Source organism: Ursus americanus, chromosome 2 (genome assembly GCF_024610735.1).
Source record: "Ursus americanus isolate L20-20 chromosome 2, mUrsAme1.1.p, whole genome shotgun sequence".
Classification (NCBI taxonomy): Eukaryota; Metazoa; Chordata; class Mammalia; order Carnivora; family Ursidae; genus Ursus; species Ursus americanus.
The window spans coordinates 84,927,800-84,950,203 of NC_142128.1; the positions used below are offsets into that span (position 1 = coordinate 84,927,800).

Below are 22,404 nucleotides of genomic sequence, written 5' to 3' on the forward strand. Positions count from 1 at the left end.
GACGATTATCAAAAGAACTCATTTTATTAAGTAAACTCGAAACATAAACATGTTACCAATACCGACACTGTAAATTATTAACTCTTATCTGCACTGAGGGTCCTTGGCACTGAGTTGTGGAACTCTTCAATGTGTGTTTCCAAACCCTAAGTTGTCCCCAGATTTACTCCCCTGGGATAAAATGAAAATAAAGAGAAGACAGAGTGGTGAAAAAATTTTTTTTAAAAGATACCAAAGTATAAAGACAGGCAAAGTGATGCTAAAAATCCAAATTAAAACTAGACCAGAATATTTACATATTTTATTAAATCTTTACAATCAGTAATTATAATCAAATACACAATTATATACAAGGATTATATACATTTTGCCCAGACTTTTACATCACAGTACATAGTTTCCCTTAGAAATATTGTATACGTTTATCACCAAACAATAAAATCCAACAGTAGTGTTACAGCACCTGTTAGTACAGACATCTTTTTCATAAATTACATCATAAGAAAATATACGGCTGTAAATTGGGCTTTTAAAAATGTCTTTTATAAAATCTGAACATACAATATTTCATTCACAGAATGTTTTTTTTTCTATGTTCTGACTGAAGCCTTGTGCATAAAACGACCGGTTGGAATATTTACTAAATCAGCTCCCCCCCACCCCCCACCTCCAAAATTATAAGCACTATCTGAATTACTTCTGCTGAGCTTCCTTTATGATGAATCTGGCATGGGGTCTGGTGAGAGAACAAATGCTGGTTTTATTGTAAAAAGGGCTATGATGGTAATTTAAATTTTTTAAAAATTCTCAAAATAATTACATTAGAAACTAAAATCAGAGAGCACACAATTTTTCATTTTACTCTCTAATACTGTGAAGAAAAAGGGAAAAGTATAATGTCAAAAACCAATTTGTTCTGAAACAACTGTATTCTTGTTGGAAGCCTACTAAAGGTTAAAAACAAAACAAAACAAAAAAAACACACAAAAAAACCACCCACCCAACAAAATATCCCATCCTAAACATATCCAGTAAATTACAATTCTGTCATACCTACAACTTTATGGGAAAATTATTGCAAATTAGGGTGTATCATTTCAATAGACTTTCATAAGCAGAAAAAACTACAGCTATTTTTTTAGTAGGTAAACAAGTTTTAAAACTTGAAAATACCTGAATTAAATACTTGCTCTAATATCTAACTTCTCACTTTCAGATAAAATCCTTACTTGATTCCAGGTTTGTAAACATTGTATAAATCCTTCTTAGTCAAACAATTTTATGGCTGTGGTGATCACTTCAGCTCTGTTTCTATGCAGTCAACATTTAACTGAGGTAGACCAGATGTTTCTAAAATTCAGGGTCTCAGAGAATCCCCTGAATATTTAAGAAGTACAGAAAATGTCTATCAAAGGTATTTAAAAAATAAAACATAAAAAAAACACCTAATGCTGTTGGAATTTTTTAATGAACTCAAACAACTTCATGGCAGTATGTCGAATAAGAATGTGGAGTTAATGATAACGTTGGGAGTTTACACCTTCTTAACTAGGGAAAAATCAAGTATGATTCCTTCTGGGTGTTAAATATAACTTGTTAAATTTTCCTTCTTTTTTTTTTTTTTTTTTTAAGGATTCACTTTTCTAAAAAAGTGAACAAGTCGCTTCTAGCCTTCAATGAATGGCAACATCTCCCCCTACTGGCCAAAGGCAGGGCGAGTAAGCTGGCTCTCCTATACCATGAGATCTTCGCTGGGGGAAAAAAATCATGTTGTTTTGATAACTTAGAAAAGTTGGATTTAGACAACAATGGCTCTAAGCTACAAATATAAAATCAAATCAATGTATATAAGGCTTCTGTAATCAAAGTCTTAGAGGAACATCTGCTCCTTTTCTCCAAGCCCCAGTCCTATAAATCAAGGCAAGTCAAGTAATTTAAGCTTCAGCTATTTTGGCAGCTTTGCAATTAATATAAACAAAGCACTACGTCTATCCTTCCATATACTGTATGTACTATAGTTCTATCTTCTTACACCAAATTTCACATGCAGAAAGACTAAAATATCCATTTTAGTGTCAGGTTTAATTAAGGGCCAATAAAGGTCTTATAAGACTACTCTTCCCCACCCTCCCCCTCCCAAAAAGTGAATTCTCTATTAGTTTTATTATTCACTGACCCAATTACATTTAGCTGGAATTTTTGAAAGCAGCTATTCATCCCCTTATAAAGAATATGTTTACCTGGGATCTAAGACATACTGTACATGAATATACATAACTACAATACAGCACTGCTCTTCTTTCAACAGCTCCATATACAGTTTAAGTTCATCAGTACCTCAAAACTGTGTTTTAAGAAAAGATTATTACGTAATGTCACGGTAAAGAGAAAAATTAAGTCTCACAAATATTCCTTTAAAAGTGATTTAGTAAGTTTTAAAAAAATAAATAAAATGAATAAAACCATGATTTCAACTACAGGGCTGTCTACAGGATATCAACAACAGTTTTTAAAACTTAAATGTGGCCAGCACCAGACTGCCACCAAAACAAAGAAGGAAGATAAATTCTCATTAAGCTATATGGCTATATGTTAGTTTCTACTGTGTAAGTTTCTTACACAGGTTACCATAGATTAATTTTCAAGTCTGTAACAGAAGGAATATCTGCTAAAAAAAAAAAAAAAAAAAAAAAAAAGTTAAGAAAAAAAACACCTTAAAAACCATGATTCAACAGAAAATGTGACAGACTCCTTAGGTGCATCTTTAGAAACCATAGTTTCAAAGAAAAAAAAAACAGTAGTTTCCCTAGGATTTTTAGATTACTACCACAGTTTTATTATGGCTCCCTAAGATAGAAAAATGGAACAAAATGTATTCAACCATTGGCGATATGGCCCTTGTGGTTCAAATTGCATACTAAACGTGGGATGGAGTAAGGCTGATGGCTAGAGGTAATCCCCTCTAAGAGAAATGAACTGGAGAAGATTTCTAATTTACCCGACAAGGACAGAACTTTAAGTTCCGTTTCAGAGTAATCACAGCTTTCCCTACGGAAGGCCCAATGGCAAGTTCGTATTACATTAGAGTTTCTCCCTTGTTCCATCTTTCTTAAGTATTAAGTAACCAATTTCCATAATATATTATGTGACCTTTACACCTGGTCCCAATGATTAACCTTTACACAGAGAACTCACTGAGAAAGTACACTGGCTTCACCTTTGGTTTAAACGAAAAGGACATTGTTAAGAGAGAAAAAATCAAGTCATCTTGATCATTTGTTAGACAATGAAGTGACGAGCAAAGGCTGTTTTCACCATAAATGCATTTGCTTCAGAACCACTTAGGTCACTTTGAGGGTTTTGTGAAGGCAGCATAACCAGAATGCCCACAACACTCATACGTCTTTTCCCAAAAGAGCCTCTAACCCCAAAACCAAGAAAGCCGAGCTTCCTTTAATTAGAAAGCTATACAAATTCCTATTCTCCACTCCACCATTAACTGAATATGTCTGTCTATCCAGAGACTGCAGAAATCTGGTTCTTACGAATGCCCAGCAACCTTTTCCTGGCCTGAGGCGCTGCAGGGTGGTGCGACTGTCACAGGGTGGGGATCAGGGTGGGGGAGGGGCTGTGAGTTTCCATTTCCAATGGGACAGTTTTAAGCAAGGTCGATTCTAACACGGCATGCTCCAGATGCCTATGGTAACCACCTCAGTCAGAACGTGGTTGCTCGTCACCATACTTAACGACTCCCATTAGAGAGCCTATTAGTATCCGGGTGTCTGTGAACCACAGTTTGCCTTTTCTTTTTAAATACCTACCACCAGATTCTTCAGTGAGTCATAGTTCATCTTTCTCCATCATTTCAAATGCTTCTATATCTTCATTCCAGTCTGCTAATATGGAGTCTATAGGCTGGACCTTTTTACCCCAGCTAACATTAGGATTGGAATCTTCCTCAGTTTCTGATTGTTCTTGAAGTTGGTTATCTAAATCTGTACATTCACCATCAAGACTTGTAGTCTCATGGTTTTCCGTGGGGTTAGAATTCTGTTCAGAAGCAGAAACACTTGCAGCATTGTCCATATCTGCTGGAGATGATTCTGGTTCTGAGTTTAGAGAACTTTCCTCAGGAGACTCTTGATCAACCAAATCAACCTCCTGAGAACTTGATGTAATCTGTTCAGCACTCTGATTCTGAGAATCATTTTCAGAGGATGGTTGTTCTTCATTTTCCATTTCAGGATCTGTATATGAAAGAAACAAGCTTCATGCTACTTTCCCACTCAAAATATTTACTATTGCAGTTTTAAGAGCATACTGGTTTTTGCAATAAAATGAAGAAATAAAAGAGAAAGAAAAGCATTTTAATGAAGAACAGTGAACATTAACATTGAAGAGTAAAAGTACTGCCTTCGAATAAGAATGTAATCCCATTTTTCCTGTATATGCATTTTGTAAAATGTGACAGTACGAAATAAATATTCTTCCAAACTGAAAGGAATGACTCTAATAACTGTAAGACTGCCTTCAGTGGGGATTAGTAAATGCCAAGAAATACACTAAATAATATTATTAAAGTACATATAAATTTGCACTATATTTCTAAAATTTATTATTAGATATCTAAATTCAGGAAGGCTTGTAAATGAAACAGAACATATGAAATAGAATAAATTTTAAACAGCACTTCTATGTTTTAAGATAATATTCTTTTGAAAAATGAAATTCCACTCAGTAAGCCACGATAATATTGATAATACAAAATTATGGATGAGTTGAGGGTATTAATGTGGTTAGATAAAATATCTTCATAAAGACAAGCAAGAACTGAGATTATTTACAAAACTTGTATCTCATTACTGTAGGTCTGGGACTTGTAAGATATCATTTTAAAATTCACTGGAAGGCTGAAGAGCAGCCTAACCCTCCTGTACTGAATATAAACCACTAGAGGCAGTCTATTTAGTGCCCCTACAAGACAGCACGTAAATCACACGGACGCCCCTGCCGCGTCCTCCCAGTCTCTGGTGGCAGTCAGCAAACAGGCCCCGAGTGTTCTCTCTCTGTGTGCAAGCACTTTGCAAGATGCTAGAGATAAAATGGGGCAAAAACCAAACACCAGACCTGCCCTAATGGATCTTTTAGTCCAGTTGGGGAAAACTTTTACAAATAATCAGACAAGTAAATGGAAAACTCTGTAACATGTTTTACGTTGCTAGCAAAGCCTACAGGGAATAGGAAAGAATAAGGAGAGTGGAGGGTTTCCTTCAGAAAGTGACACTTGAGCTGAGATTTAGCGTTAATGAGTCAAAGAAGGAAGGGAAGATGGACATATTATAAAACCAGAAAAACTAAAGGAAACAGGCACGCAGGAAGGCACAGACAGGTGCGTTTAAGTACACGCTGATGAAGTAGGGTTACTTGGGAAGCTTAAGTTCTTGGGGGCTGGGGGAGTCCCCACACACTCTCTCTTCTAAGCGAGAGTACAGGTGTACTTTAATTCAACAATTAGAAAAACCATGGTGGGGACCAAAGAAGAGAAAGCAGGAGCTGGCCGCTCATTTATACTAGGGCTACCTTAAGTTCAAGGGAAAACAAAAAGAAAAACCTTCAGGTTTTTTTCTAGATTGCATTAATCTGGTTTAGAAGAATAGGGAAAAGTGTAATACTGCCTCATCTAGTAATAAAAATTGTGCTTTTGGCAAAAAATTACCCTAGGGATACATATTATGCAATATATTTTGGCAATCTAGCTAATACAATAGTATAAGAAAAAAGAAGAGCCAGTGTAAATATAGGAAAAGAACAGATCGAATTCTATTTTTAGACTGTGTTGTATACTTAAAGCAACTCTTAATTTTTAAAAAATACCATTAAGATAATAAAAAAAACTTGATAAGGAGGGTAACAATAAGATAAATAGGCAAATAACCTCTCTATAGTAACAACTGGTTAGAAATAAAATTAAGTACCCTTTTCATAATAAAAATAAAAACTGTAAAACGATTAAATTTATTATGAAAGGTATGAGACCTACATTACTTAATACCATAACATTTTAATGAAAACATAAAACAAGATCTGATTACATTTACAGGTAAGTGTATGTTCCTGGATGGAATGTTCTTAATATTTAACAAAAACTTCTTATTTATATGTAAAGCATACAACTACACAATTCCAAAATGAACCTCATTTCTAGTTTCTTTTTTTTTTCTTTTGGGACCAGATAGAACTATTTGGAAGTTCTTATGGAAGAATATACATTGAAGACAAGTCAAGAAATTTTGAAAAGAATTAGTGAGAAGAGAGTTGCCTTCTCAGGTTTCAAAGTACATTCAAAATAGTGAACTTTTATTATTGGCATAGGAGTAAACAAACAGATTAGTGGAAAAGAAGAGCAAGTCTGGAAACAGGAAATCTGTAACATTATCTGATAGCCAAGAGGCAGCAAGGAGGGAAGCGAAGATGGTAGAGGGAGAAGCAGGAAAGGCAAGGAAGGAGTCAGGGTCCGTCACACTGCTTCACAGCTGTGCCACGGTGCGGGTCAGCACCCAGTATGGAGCACCCGAGTTCTCGAAGCGTTCACAACTACATCACTAAATTCAGGAACGGTGTATCGGAAACACAGGGAGCGAAAAAAGAGTGAAGAAAATCTCAAGATATAAAGACAAGAAATTATTAAGTTTTAATAATAAAAGGACAAGGGAGCCTTGGCAAAGATTTAAGAGACTGGATGTTCTACCATCATTCACGCATCTGTACGGCCAGCATTTGCTGAAAGCAAGGATTATAGAGATGAGAGCAGGTAAAGAAGCAGGATGTAATATGAATGTCAAAGTAGAACTATATTAAAAAGATCCCTGGGGCACCTGGGTGGCGCAGTTAAGCATCTGACTCTTGGTTTCAGCTCAGGTCACGATCTCAGTGTTGTGAGATCGAGCCCCATGTCGGGCTCTGCACTCAGCACGGAGTCTGCTTAAGACTCTCTCTCCCTCTTCCCCTTCCCTTGCTCGCTCTCTAAAATAAATAAATAAATCTTAAAAAAAAAAAAAGACACCCTTACATTTAACCTATGAGAATAAGAGAAAATTCCATTAAAAAGGTGGTATTTAAACTGGGTATGCAGGATGGCTAAATGTCCTCAAAGAGGAAATGGGCCATGGGAATGCGGAGAGGGATGGATAAGCATTTCAGAAAAGGGGAGATGTGCAAATGCAAAGATGCATGAGAAAACATGCCAGTTTGTAGAAGGGGTGCAGAAGGGTTGTAGAAGGGTGAGTATCAATTCGGCTTAACAACAATGTTTCAGATGCTCCTTTCCAGGCAAAGAGGTCTGGAATACATATTAAATTTTGCAGTTCAACTTTAGGGCAGATTCACCCCAATCAAGTTCAATGGGGGATAGTCTTAGGAAAAGTAACACTGCTAGACTTAAATCTGGAGCAGTTCGAACCATGGGACCTTTCTTTTCTTTCCCCCATTTTCTCTGTCCGCCTCTTTATCAGGTAGATATAAGTACAGGAGTAGCCCTGAAAACATGAGTGTACAGCTCTCAAGGCACCACTGCCTGCACTGTAACGCACAAGCATGAGAACGTGTGGCACCTTGAAAATGCTGCTTCTTTTCCCCTTGAAAATACTGAGTAAAGGAATTTGATTCTCACTTATAAGCTGTTTCAATTTGGATCTAAATGTAACAGCACAGTGTCATTTGTTGGTGAGCACAGGGTTGGAATAATTCTTATCTTCTGGAAAGACGCAACACATGAGAGACATGGTATTAAAACTTCCGTGGATAGCACAACTTCTAGAAGTACGACTGGTCTGACCCGAGGAAGCAATATTTCCACTTGATAAATTACAAATGCTTTACTTCTGAAGAATATGTAAGAAGATACCCAAATATTTTTGCTAGCAGATAGGACTATGGCAGGTATTTCTGTATTAATGGCTGGGACTTCTCATCAGAATAAGGAAGTGAGAGTGGGAGTAGGGGCTTGTTCTGGGGCTTCTATTTTCTCTACCAACATGTGGAAAGAATTGCTCAATCAAAACTGTGTGACTCTATAAAGGAAGTATGTATATGTGAAATAAGATTTTTAAAGAGCAATCTGGAGGACATGTTACTGTTCGATTTTAAGGGTGCTAATTATTGGGGGTTACTTATATAATCCTACCTAGTACCCTTGATGGTACAATATGGTTCGTATATAGCTTCACATATAAATCACAGCATATGATTAAAAAAAAAAAAAAAGAGGTGCCTTCTTAGCGTTGTTCAGTGCTTCTCAAAGTGTTGCTGAGTGTAATTACCTGGGATGCTTGTTTACAATTTCAGATTCTGGTCCCCTGCCTTCAGAGAATCTGATTCAATATTCTGGAGTAAGACTCAGGAATCTACACTTGTAACAAAATCATCAGCATCAGCTGATACTGAAGAGAAACACTGAGGCATGCAGTAATGGCACCGGACAAATTAATGACAATGCTACAGACATCAACTTCTTAGGGTATTTTCCTAAGTGAATAAGGTAGTTGATTTAATAAAACTATTATTGAGTTTCTGTTACACTGATAATTTTGTTACATTGATTTTGTTAATACAGTTGTACAGTTCCTGAAAGAGCTACATAAAAAGGGGAATTTTTAAAGACTTTTTGCCAAAAGATCACTCTGTAACACATCACAGTTCACTAACCTTAGAAACCAGCAAAACTTAAAAAAAATGTCTCATTTACATAAAGCCCTTTTACTGCAAAGTCCTTAAAAGAATATTGTTAGATAATATTTTTTGTACAGTAACCCCCCCCCTTTCCCACGGTTTCCCTTTCTGATGTTTCAGTTACCCTCAGTCAACCGTGGTCAGGAAACAGATGAGCCCCCACCTCCCGACATAGCATCAGAAGGTCAACAGCAGCCTAACACTAGGTCACAGTGCCTGTCATTCGCCTCACTTCATCTCATCACATAGCATTTTATCACCTCCTATCACAAGAACGATAGGTACAAAGGTATTTTAAGACAGACCAGACACATAAGTCTCATTACAGTATATTGCTATAACTGTTCTATTTTGTTATATGCTTAATTTATAAATTAAACTTTATCACAGGTATGTATGCATAGGAAAACATGGTACATACAGAACAGTATACTATCCACAGTGTCCGGCATCTACTGGGGGGTCTTCGACTATATCCCCCATGGGGGGGGTGGGGGAGAACTACCTCTAGTAGAGTTTATCTTTTTCTCTTATTCTCTTTCTGGTATGAGCAGCACATAGCACATGCTTTACTATGCCCTCGTAGTCCTAATCCCATGCACCCCTACACACATAAGAGTTTTTAAAACAAGCTATTTTAAATACATTATATTCAAATCAAAGTGATCAAAATTTCATGCATGCCAAAACACCTTTGTTAGACTGACTCTTACATGGACCAGTGAATTCATCTATATTATATGGATATGTAATTCATAGGATTTGTTATGACAGGATCAATAAAGAATTATTATTCTGGGACAGCTGACTAGACATGAAAATAATCTAATTACATTAAACCAGATATTATCATGGTATCCAGTGAAACAAATTATATATATATACATATATATATATTTGCACATGCGTGTGTGTATATCTACACATACACACATACATATATACATATATAGAACTTAAAGCTTATTAATGCAAGATACTTACTACTATTAATAATGTAGCTTGGAATCATTTTACCTTTTAATATTGCTGCTGAAATTCCAATGGTAGCACGAAACAGGGGGGAAAAAGCAAAGGCATTAAAGAGTCATATGGAATAATAATTTGCCTGTGTTTGATGTGCCTAAATGCATATATGTAGGAAAGAAGATCTGAGTTGAGAAAAAAAGACTCAGGAAAAAAAAAGTCCGGAACACAGGAAGATTTAAGAAGATTAGAAGTCCTTTCTATTCTGTTCTGTTTTTATGTATACATCCTTACATAAATTCATCCTACTCACTTCATTGCTCTTAAATAGTGGACGCGTCAAAGAAGAATAAAGTAATACAAGAAGACAAAGCACTGATTTGGCTAGTACTAGATTACCGCAAAACTTTTTTTACTGTTTCACTTGGAAGTTATACTGAATTGAATCGGTTTCCTACCTAGCTGTCAAACAAACATCCCCAGGGATTCAACAACCCTGCACAAGCCCCACAGCTTCAGCCATTTACGGGTAATGAGAGAAGTACAGTTCTCTCTCCAGATGCCTCCAGTGGATAAGGAGGACTGCTCCCGTAAGCGGGATGGCAGTCTCTGTCTGATGTGTCACTCTCCCTCACTTCTCCTTATCACTAGGCTTCAAACTAAAAAAAGAGTACTAGTAAGACCTTGCATTTATACAATAATTTGGGTTTCATTTGGGTTTCAAACAGCCTTCAAGTTACTAACAAACATTTTGGTCTAGCGAGGACTATATATTGTCATGAGTTAAGGTATGCTACCCTATTCTTCAGACATCAGCCAATTAGCCAGTTGTAACTCTTGTAACTTATAAATCCCTATGTGATAAACTTACAGCTCAGTGGAGAGAACCTGCTAGATTTTTATTGCCTTCACCAAGACAGTGGTCATTTGATAACTGGTGGCCTGCTGAAACCTAACTACTATTATATTGTATACAATACCATTTGATACACTCTTTTTATTCCTTATAAAAGAAATGTAAGATGTAGTACCAGTAGAATTGAATGGTGAACATTTGTGGATGTTTAAATTGGCTCTCTTGATATATTAGCTGTATTTTTTTATCACTGGGCAGAACCAGAGCAAAAATGATAAATGACATATAAAAAATGTAATTCTAAAAACATCCTAAGTCAACAAAGCAAAATAAATGTTTTACAACTCTCATTTCCAAAAGACGAATATTTTTTGAAACCATCTCCTATTTTACCAGCGAACCAAAAATAACTTTTTGTAACTCACTTTTGTTATCAAACTAGTAAAATTAATGCTAAACTGAGTAAAAAACACATGATTTTTTACCCTTACCTCTATCTTTTGCTTTGTCAGAAAGGAGCACTTCCACCTCCTCATATTCCCGGATGGCATCCAATATGATACTTCCTTCTTTACTGAATAAGAACAGCATGGGGATCTTGATGTCATCTGTGTCTTTTCCATCACCTGCCATCTGGAACAGAGGGGCAGTATCACTGCTGCTCCCCTCATTGTCATCTAGCCAGAAAATGAATACAGCAAACATAAAAACATCTGTCCATTAAAAAGATCTATAGACCAATCTTAATACTTTTTCCCTTGTTGGTGGCACTTATTTTATGCATCAAGAATCATAAAAATGAACATACTTTTAGAGCTCACTAATTCTATTCCAGAAATTTATCCTGAGGAAAGAACTCAAAACAAGCAAAATAATCTATGCCTAAAGTAGTTTACTGGAGTGCTATTTATAATTGTGAACAACTGTGAACTATTATAAGCAAATTATAATTAACTACTTGATGGAACACACAGAAACCAGAATATTATTATTACATGAAAAAAGCAGAACACAAAATTCTATGATTATGACTAAAAACTTCCATATGCTTATGAAAAAGCCTAAATAGAAACATTCAAAGACTTGGCTTACAATGATACAACTATGAATGAAATTTCACTGCTAAGATTTCCTTTAATGGCATTTACCAAACTATTAACTGATAGTTCTTGTTTCTATACTGTTCACAAAGAAGAATGATGATCGTGGTTTTTTCCTCTATAATAGAGTTGAGGTGAACACTACTGATCTTTTATACCGGTGGGGTAACTGCTGAACTGCTAAATACTGTTTTACTGGCACATGCCAGATGAAAAGCCTGCCTGTCCCTTCTTGGAGAGCCTTCTCTGATAGGCCCCGCTAAGTGGAGAATACCATGTAGGACCTGCCTCCTTAGCAACAGCTGATCGGACAAAGCATGGCCACCTGGCTCTAGGTCCGGAGGACCCGGAAGTGGCACACAGAAAGGCTATTTCAGTTAGCAGTGGATAGTTATCTAGTAAGGGGACACAGACTCAGGGCTGAGGCTGCAATTTTAAAATGACCGTTTTGGAACTAATGAGCAAAGAGGGAGCAAGCTGGTGAGAAGCTGGAGAATGAAGCAGAACTGCAAAGAGATGCAGGGAAGAGAGTCTAGGAAGACCCAGAGATAAGAGAGAGACAGGAAAAACTCTACTACCTATCATGGTTCCTGATGATTTTTACTCAGCCGAATTTCTTACTCTTGCGTTCAATTAAAATAATCCAGTTCCATGTAGTAAACAAACCTCCCTTCTTAAACCAGCTTAAATCAATTATTGTCTCTTGCAGCCAAATGATTATTCTAAGATAATTTTTACTTTTAGTACTTGGATAAAAAACAACTAAGCCCTAATTTGCTCATTTATATACAATGAAAACCAGCAAAATCAAACAAAATACTTCATCAGAAACAAAAAAACAGGAAAAAGAAGTTATAATACAAGACTGTTTCCCTTTAAAAATGAAATTTCCTGAGAGTAAGGATCATTGCCTCTTACTTGTTTACCCACTGAGCTCAGTAGAGGATTCTGCTACTAACAGCTACTGAAGAAAACTTGACTCGACAAAGCTCGCAGAGTACAGAATACCACGAGAATTCGACTTATAGGGAAAATCTAAACTACTTCATATGTGCTCCAGCCTCTATTTTTTATATTTTATATTTTTAAAGTCTTGGTAAAGAAGTGTTCAAAACGATAGTGATGACAAGCTATTAAATTCTTCAATAAAAGAAATCTCCGCATGGAAAATAGCCAAGGATGGAGCGATCATTTAAGCTGAGCAGCAGCAGCCTTTTTCTGTGATTGGTGAGAGTGAATATTTTAGGCTATGTAGTTCTTCTCTACTCCATTACCGTTGCTCGAAGGTAGGCATAGACAAAATTAAACAAACTGGCATGGCTGTGTTCCAATAAAACTTTTATTTACAAAAACAGACAGTGATGTGGACTTGGCCTACAGGCTGTAGTTGGCCAATAGCTGATTTAAGTTATTAAGCAGAATTTTTCCTAGTACTTACTTAACTAATGAAATCTATGCGCTCAGTAAATCAACACCGGAGTGCCCATATGGGATAAGCAAAAGGAAGAGTAAATAGTTATGTTCACTGAAATAAATCCTAGTATTTTATTTTAAATATCTCAATTATTTTCAATGAAGTAAATCCTAGTATTTAATTTTAAATGCCTTAATTTTTATTTACATTGAATTGAAAAAGGAAATATTTCCTAGTAAGAAAAAATTCAAAATAGATTTCCCCTGTGAGAGAAGCTATAAAGCTTAATTTCATAATTAGGATGTGACCTCAGGTCTTATAGTTCTGAATATAAACTGTACACTTAAAGCACAGAAAAACTGGGGGGACCTGGGTGGCTTAGTTAAGTGTCTGACTCTTGATTTTGGCTCAGGTCATAATCTCAGGGTTATGAGATCGAGCCCCACATTGGGCTCCCCATTCAGTGGGGGAATCTGCTTGAGATTCTCTCTCTCCATAGGTCTCTCTGCACCCCAAACCCGCTCTTTCTCTCTAAAAATAAATAAATTCATCTTTAAAAAGAAAAGAAAAATTTATATTTTCCCTGGCAGTCATGGCCTGCTTGTTATAAGTGATTTTCCATGAAAAATAAAAAAGCAAAACACACTGGTTGAAATACAGAGGTAAAATGATTTGAGTTTATAATTTCAGCAGAAAAAGACCAGAGGAAATAAAAATTTGCTAGCAACTAGTGCTTATACCTATGATATATAAGCTATTAGGCTAAGAAATTTTGTATATATTATCTTCAAACCTTACAACCACCTAAAAGATATTTTTTTACCACTTTTGCTAGAGCTCAAAAAAATATTCTACTGAATAAACCAATAAACTAAAGCTGGGCCAAGGTTACACCATGATTTTGTGGCAGAGCCAGGAACTGCACCCCAATGTATCTGACTCCAAAGCCTGCATTTTTGTGGAGGAATGGATATTTTTAATGGCTCCCCACTGGAGGTGGCAGTGTGTAATTCTTGCCCTTAGAGGGCTTTGGATGTCAAAGCACATTTTCTTATCCATGGTGTTGGGTGCTTTGGGGTGCCCCAACCTACACACCTGTCCCCACGTTCTTTTATTGGCATTAATATACAGAAACCCAAATCCAGAATTTCAAAAAAGACATACAACACATAGAAATTAAGAAAGTCACTGGATTACCCATCAAGTACGCTGTCTAGTGAAGTAAAAATAATATGATGAATTCTGCTAAAATTTTGACAAATACAAGGAAAAATCCTAAAAATGATCTCTTCCTAGTCAACACAATGGCACAGAGGATTACTCACCAATAACAATGCCACCAATGGCACCAGCATTCTGAATGTTGCGTGCCTTTTCTGCAAACATGCACTGTCCTCTTTGTATCAAAGCGATTTTTCCCATCACTGCCTCGGGGTTAGTAAGTTCTGAACAACCGTTGTATGGTTTACTGCTTGCAACAAATCCTCTTGTCTGTCGGAAATAAAAGTAACTGAAATATCCTTTTATCTTCTCAAATCACTGTTCAATACAATTCACTATCTAGAACTTTAAACAGACTATTTCTTTTCTAATGATAACATATCCAATATCTATATAGCACAAGTTTTTGTTTTGAACATTTTACACATCACAGTACCCAACCAACATTTTACTGGGCTCTGCAAGTTTATAAAGCATTTTTACATAAATTACTAACTCTGATCTTTAAAACAACTCTAAGAAAAATAATACATATTATATCTCCATTTTACATATGGGGAAACTGAGACTCGGGTTACATAATTTGCTCAAAGACACAATGTTATCAGTAAGTGGTTGGAATCTGTAGGCAGATTCACCTCATACCCATACCCACACTTAGAACAGCTGGGAACCACTTTTAAACCATCACCTGTAGCCAGAAAAATTTTTGAAAGAGGGAAAAATATGGATTTAGTCTACATAAATCTGCAAGCAGTTCTTCTTCCCAGAAAAATTAAATCCACCAGAGAAGTGATCTCAAAGATACCAAAGATACTTTACTATCCCTCTCTCTCCTAGAATGCAAACTCCACGAGGGCAAGATCTGCACTCACTTTATAAACGTGATAGACAGCTAACATCCAAAATAGTGCCTAGAATATAGCAGTACTAGGACTCAAAAAAGAGTTGTTGAATGGATGAGTCAATCTATAAACCTTTACACGTAAAGCTTTAAAATACACACACAAAAAAAGGTCTCAATTAGGGGGAATGGAGTTCAAAGAGCACTGGCTTTAGATTATCGGGCGACTTGGGTCTGGTCCCAATATGCAACCCATTAGATGAACTTGTGAACTGTTTAGCAATGTAGGTGTTTGTTTCCTAGGTTAAAACTAAGGGGCTGGGCTGGCTTAGTGGTCTTCCAAGGTGGCTCAGTGGGACCGCAGTGTCATGCTCTCCACAGCAACCTGGCCAGACAGACCATCTCCGCTTTTAGCTGTGTTCTACCTTAAGGCTCCAAGTTAGATTTTTGTTCAACAAAAGGTTCTAGTCGTTGTTAAAAAGTCCAAAAAACCATTTTTAAATAAATTAAAGATACCAAATTAGAGAACAGGCCAAGAATTGGACAGTATCTGAACAATATTTTAAGTAAAATTCTATAAGCATATTGTATACAGAAATTATGACTCAAAATTTTCAAGAAATGCTTTTAATTTTTAATCTACTTTAATCTGGGAGAATGAATATTTGGGTTTTAGATTAAATATTTAGGTTTAATAAATTAAAACTACTAAATTAGACTAAGCAATTAGACGATACTTACACAATGCATTCAATTTCAACAAGCATATTTTAAGTATACACACCTCTTTATGTTTAGACAGATCTAGCCCAAACTGAGCTGGTCCAGCAGTCAACACTACCCTGCCAAAAAATGGGTGGGAAACAATTTGTACAGCTCGTGGAGGTAGCTGCTGTTCTTTTTGTTGCTGACTTGACAGTTCAATCATCTCCTGCATGAACCTCAACCCATCTTCAGCATCAATTGAACTAGCAGCCTAGGAAAAAAACAGATTAATTTTATCCTTTCTCGCAATGAAAACTTTCAACTTTTTGATGTCTTAAATACTAATGCACTATAATCTACTCTAAAATTTACCCTTTTGGTTTCAGTCCCTATCAAATATTTATGGCCTGATTTGTCCTAAAAATATTACTTTTGGAAATATTTTCTGAAAGTAACATTTATAATTTTTTCAATGTCTCTTTCACTGTTCTACAAACCACTTCTGATACAAACTGAGAACTGGACTTCCACCAAATGCTGAAATGCTTACTTTGCTTGATTTTTCCTCTGCTTCCCCTTTTAAGAAATAAACCTCATACTGACCCATACTTCCCTTTTTTGGAATTATGAACTAATAATCACACTAAATTCAAAATATATGTATCAGGTGTCTATTAAGATCCCACCACTTGACTAGGAACTGGGGAGAAAGTCTTTCATTTTAAGAAGTTTGTATCTAGAGGACATATAAATTTACCTATGATAAAATTCTCAACTGGGAAATTCGACTAGCAGCACAGATAAGGGAATGATTGATTCTGCCAGTGTGGATCTGGGAAATATTTAGAATGATATTTTAATTGAGTCTTAACAGAGGAAAAGCTGAAGAATGCCTGACTGTACTGGAAAAAAGGTAGATTCCTAACACTTAGCAAGAAAAGTCAATTGGACTTGACAGGAGTTGAAGGATAAGAAGGAACAGAGAGGAGTTGGGAGACAGAAACAAGTTCAAGCCTATTTGGATATGTCCAGTTTTGGTGACTTAAGAAAATGATGTTAGGGTCTATTGAGATGGCAAACAAAAAGGAAGAGAGATGGACTGAGGGGCAGGAAGAGATAATTAATTCAGGTTTGGACAGACTGAAACTGAGATGCAGACACATGTCATACATATGACAGGCAGATTAAAGCTGATTTTAAGAGTAAAATTAGGAATCAGGGTTACCTATGTATATCTAAGAAATACGTGTACAAAGATGACAGCTGAGCTTGTAGAAACAGATGTGACTGCTTAAGAAGAAAACAGAGAGAAAAACGTATGATCCAGATTCTCTGATAGTGCCTATGTTGAGTGGTTGTGCCAAAAAAAAGAAAGTTCCAAAGGAATCCACAAAACAATGAACAGAAAAGATATATGGGAAAGATATATATGGGATATACAGGAAAGATATATGTTGCTGGAATGCCCTGAAAGTCAAGAAAGGGGTAATGTTTTAAAAAGGGGTCAGTCAATCCAATAAGGATTAAGAGGCCACTGGGTGGCGTAAGTGAAAATAATGTACTAGAGATGTCACTCCCACTACTGAGACAGTAAGTGAAACATAAGGAAGCAGGCAGAAGACTCTTTAAGAAAGGATGGATGTGACAACAGAGATGAGAAAGAAATCAGGGGAAACTAAGGCTGTGGGAAAGTTGAATTTGAGATTAAAGGATACCAGGTATGGTTCCACGTTGAAATTCTTTAGCAAAATGTGTTTTCTCAGAATCAATGTACTAATAAGGTACATTATTAGGTGTAATGTACCAATAAGGTGAATAAGGTAAAAAATTAAAAGGCCTCATGTTATGAAAGCTTTTAAAGCAAAAAAAAAAAAAAAAAAAAAAGAATTTTCCCAAAAAGGCATGCTATTTTTCCTAGGCATAGACAAATACTTGCAAATTTTGATTTCCACAATGAATAAAATACTTAGATTCAGTAGCTTTTTGGAAATTAAAATACTGTAAACTACAGAGATATTAAAACTAATTATTAGCTTTTAAGATTTGCTCTAAATAGTGGAAAGACAAGGTTCTGAGAAACAGAAAAATCTGGACTTGAGCTCTACATTTGACTCTATTGACTTAAGCAAATAACCCAACCTACTTGTGATTTGATTTATACTATGAGGGGACTGAATTACATGGCTTTCCAAGATACTTCCAAGTCCTAAAATTCTGATTCTCTAACTTTAAATCATATATTAAAAGTTTTTAGAAAGCCAAATGTCATTATCTTATGAAAGCTGATGAGACCAAAAAGGGCAGAGATGGTATCTAATTAGTACAGCAATGGCTTACTTGGATTGCATGTTGAACCAACTGGACTCTCCCATCTTTGAGGTGAATCAAACTCACCCCCATCTTCTTCAAGATTTCTAAATGTTCAGGGTTAGTGGCCATGAAATCTCTGGCTCTCAGAGGGGGTTTAGCTCCACTCCTGAAACTCTCCTCTCTGCTAAAAGTAATTACAGGCAAGGCTTAAAAAACTACAGATCAGAACTGGGGGAAAACCTAAGACAAATAAAAATAATTTTAGATATTTGCAAAATTGCTAGTTTTAGAACTAATGAAACTGGAAAAACTGGAACAGCTATTTTCCCTTATATAACTTAGGTTATTAAGTGGTACAGCTCTCAAATATACTTTACAATTACCAAAGCATATATATTATCTACAAGATTATATTCGTCAACAGCCTTATAACTATCTGATAGTACAGAATAGGTTGGCTTGGGGATTTGTTATTATTGAGTTCTTCCTTGAAAAACAGGGTTTTCTCCCAATATTTTAAAAGCAAAATAATACTTCTATCTGTGAATAATAACACTCACTTAAAAATTTTTTTTTTAATTTCTCATTGATGGCCTTTCTAATGTAACTATTTGGGAAAAAATGAACTCATTAAGCCAAAAATTTTTATTTAAAAACCAAGAATAAGTACTTTATCAAAAAATAAAATCAAATAAAACAAAAACTATATTTTCACTACATAGAAACTACAGATTAAAGGAAAAATACTTTCTACATATACAAGACATGTGGAAATATTTGACAAAACTATTTTGTGTAAAAATGAACTACAGAACTTAAAAACTATTATATACCACCCACTGACTATTAATACTTAGTTCATTAAACAAAATAACCACCATAATAAATTTCTATAACAAAATTTCCATAATAAAGAAGACATTACTGCAGAATAAACTTTGCCATCTAACTTTACCAATGAATAATTTTTAATTAGTGATAACTACATACTTCAGTATGTCTTTGGTCTAAGTGAATGTTTTCTTGGCTGTTATATGTTCTTTACACTCTCTGTCATTTACTAACTTTGTTATTAACAGATACAAAATAATAACATCTTACACTCTGATGATGCCTCTAGGACAGCTCTTATCCACCACATTTTTCAAGGGTTCACGAATGCTCTGAGCATACAATGGGTCATTAGGGAAGAGAATCTGAGTGTTTGGACAAGTCCAATCAAAATTACTGTCATCCAGTTCTGTATATTCTGAAGTCTACAATATAAAACAATATTACATAAATAAAAATAATTATTTAACACTATAGTTGGTTCAAATGAAACATTAAGTGAAATCTAAGTGTATACAGGATAAAACAATAAAAACAAAACAAGAATACAGTAAGTAGTAAGTGTATACAGGATAAAACAATACAATAAAAGAAAACAAAATAAAATAACAAATACACTTTCCTCCTACCATACATATATTTATTGAATTCTATTCATGGATTACTTTTCACTTGGAAAAATAAACACATGAAAGAGAGTAAGACATTTAATTAAAAAACATAACCTACTGTATTCTTCTTAGAGATGCTTTGATTTGTAGTAGAGAGCCAAAGAGGTAACAGATGAGCTTCTGTTGTAAAGATGTAATCTTCTATGTCAAAAATAATGTCTTCTTTATCCGCAAATAACAGGTAAAGATATTTAAACATTTCAGCCAAGAAGAAAGAATCCATTCTAAAATAAAAGGTCACAAATAAATCTAAGAACATAAAAATATTCAAATGCCAACTCTCTGAAACAGACAGAGTTAAGGTCAATAAACATGTCTATACCAATTTAGATGTCCAAAGTACTATAGAATCTATCTATCCCCCAGTGGTAACAGTCTTGACTCCAAGCATATTCCAAGGAAATGAAAAAGACCAGAGGGGCTGCCTGCCACACAGGTACACTAAACCTTGTCAATACACAGACAAGATTTTCCTGTTGGCCTTCCAATGAAGGAGAGTTTTCCATTTCTTCTACAGAGAACCGACAGCAGGGAGGTAATGCAGATAAACTTTACTACTGAGAGCCACACAAGAACTCAATTAATATTAAACTGGATAAAGTAATACAATTTTGATGGAGTTCATTATGTAGCTATTTAAGTGATAAACAAGACAGCTTTAAAGGTAAAGGAAATCACAAAAAATTAAATGAAAAAAGTACAACACAAAATCACAGGGACTATGATTATAACTTTGTAAATATTTAAATACCTGTTAAAAGAAATACAGAAGAAACAAAGGAGATAAAAATATATGTGACTTTACAGATTATTTAATGTTATAATGCTTTAATAAATATTTTAAAGAAAAGCTTTAATAAAATTAAAACTGGCAGAAATAGAGCACAGCTGTTAGATGGAGTTAAGGTAAATGGAATTAATTACATTTACTACCTCCAAAAGCATCCTACGTTTTGGCAGTAATAACTTGTAATTTACTGGACAGATTGCATAGTTTCACACCTCCAGCCAAGCACAAGTCCTGGCACACAGTAGGCACTCAATAAACATTTACTAAATCAAAAGCAAGTTTTAACAGTATTACTAAAGAATGAACAAGAGAGGCAATGAACATAGAGGTAAAGAAACGGGCTCTGGAAATAGAAAAGACTTTCCACTGACTAGCTGTGTAATGATGGGGATATTATATAAGGATGTGAGCTTCAGTTTATTCTTCTGGAAAGGGCATAATAATAACACATGCCTAACACTGGGGTAAGGACTAAATGAGATACTACAAATCCATTATTTAGCGTAGCACCTGGCATATGTAGGAGCTCAAAAACAGAGCTATCATTATTTTTCCTATACATCAATGATGCTTTGTTTTGGAACAACGACTCACCTGTAATGTTTCAAAACTTTTTTGAACATTTTGTATGTTAATCTTTTCAGAATAGATAAAACACTTCCCGTCAACCTGGAATATACTTATGATAATTTAACTTTTTCTGGGGGATAGTTATTATCATGAGCAAATGCTAACTTGAGAAGTGTAGACTGAAGAGCAGGGTGTTGATTTTTGGTGAATTCCAGAACTGATTATGAAACAGATGATTTGTAAACACTAAGAACAAAGAAATGGTAAGATCACTACAGTATGAGTTGGGTAAAGCTAGCAAACTGGGAATCATATCATCTAATCTAATTTGTATTCAAAAACCATTAACATATACACAAATGCAAACACATATGCAATAAAACTGTCTGGAAGACTGTCTATCAAAGAGCCAACAGTGGTTATCTTAGGGTGAGCAAGTAGGGAAGTGTCTTAGCGAAGATTTTCATATTCTTTTTGCCATTTATATTCTTTCAGTGATTGTTAAGGAACATACAGATATTTCCATTTTGAAAATAGTGTGTATGTATGCTGGTGAGCCAGGGGATAACACCAGCAGATCTGTAAGGGAATAAGCAACCAGATGCAAAGAGCTTGCTACTTAAAAGCTCTCAAGTGTCACACCATGAGGTACACTAGTCATGGTCCTAATCAGAATTCTTCCCCAACAATTTAGACGGAAATTTTTTTTTTTTAAAGATTTTATTTATTTATGTGACAGAGAGACAGCCAGCGAGAGAGGGAACACAGCAGGCGAGTGAGGAGAAAGAAGCAGGCTCCCAGCGGAGGAGCCCGATGTGGGACTCGATCCCGGAACACCGGGATCACGCCCTGAGCCGAAGGCAGACGCTTTAATGTCTGCGCTACCCAGGCGCCCCTAGGCGGAAATTTTTTAAGGTGTGCCCATCTAAGCTGCAGATCACTGAAAACACGTAATTTAGATAGTACATTAGATGACTGAGATGAAATTCAAACTCTCTTTTAGATCTAGAAAACACACACACACACACACACACACACACATAAAGCCCAACAAAATCAAATTTTGCTAAGTATAAAGCTCTAAGTTTACACTAAAAAAAAAATCACTTGCTCAAAAGCAGAATGGAGAATACCCTTTTGTCAGCAGGCCACAATTAAGTAACTGAAGTCAACTGGCCACAAGCTCACTGTGAGTTAAATATAACAAAGCTGCTAAAATATCTAAAGCACATCTAGTAACACAGAATGATGAAGATTAGTAGGAGTTCTCAAGCTTCTGCTGGGCCAAACGCAGAGAGATACAACGCTGCCATGAGGAACGGTGAGTTGATGAAGCAGTGATCCTCAAGTGGATAGAGGGTGTAAACCCATCAGCCGCTCAGAAAATGAGCAACCTCAC

At 35.6% G+C, this 22,404-nt stretch overlaps 1 protein-coding gene across 2 annotated transcripts in view; it reads right to left on the bottom strand.

Annotated features, from left to right (window-relative positions):
• Positions 1-286: 286 nt before the first annotated feature.
• The window catches only part of EDEM3 (ER degradation enhancing alpha-mannosidase like protein 3), a 66,882-nt gene continuing 44,764 nt past the window's right edge, over positions 287-22,404 (bottom strand). The window contains exons 14-20 of one of the 2 annotated variants that reach the window (XM_045811299.2): positions 19,704-19,869; positions 19,245-19,399; positions 18,171-18,324; positions 15,913-16,104; positions 14,389-14,554; positions 11,041-11,226; positions 287-4,247 (exon numbers count right to left, since the gene is read on the bottom strand). In XM_045811299.2, the coding sequence (XP_045667255.1) occupies positions 3,841-4,247; positions 11,041-11,226; positions 14,389-14,554; positions 15,913-16,104; positions 18,171-18,324; positions 19,245-19,399; positions 19,704-19,869 (1,426 nt within the window). In that variant the 3' untranslated portion in view covers positions 287-3,840. Of the gene's footprint in view, positions 4,248-11,040; positions 11,227-14,388; positions 14,555-15,912; positions 16,105-18,170; positions 18,328-19,244; positions 19,400-19,703; positions 19,870-22,404 lie in introns of both variants that reach the window. The other variant, XM_045811298.2, reaches the window with a different exon arrangement.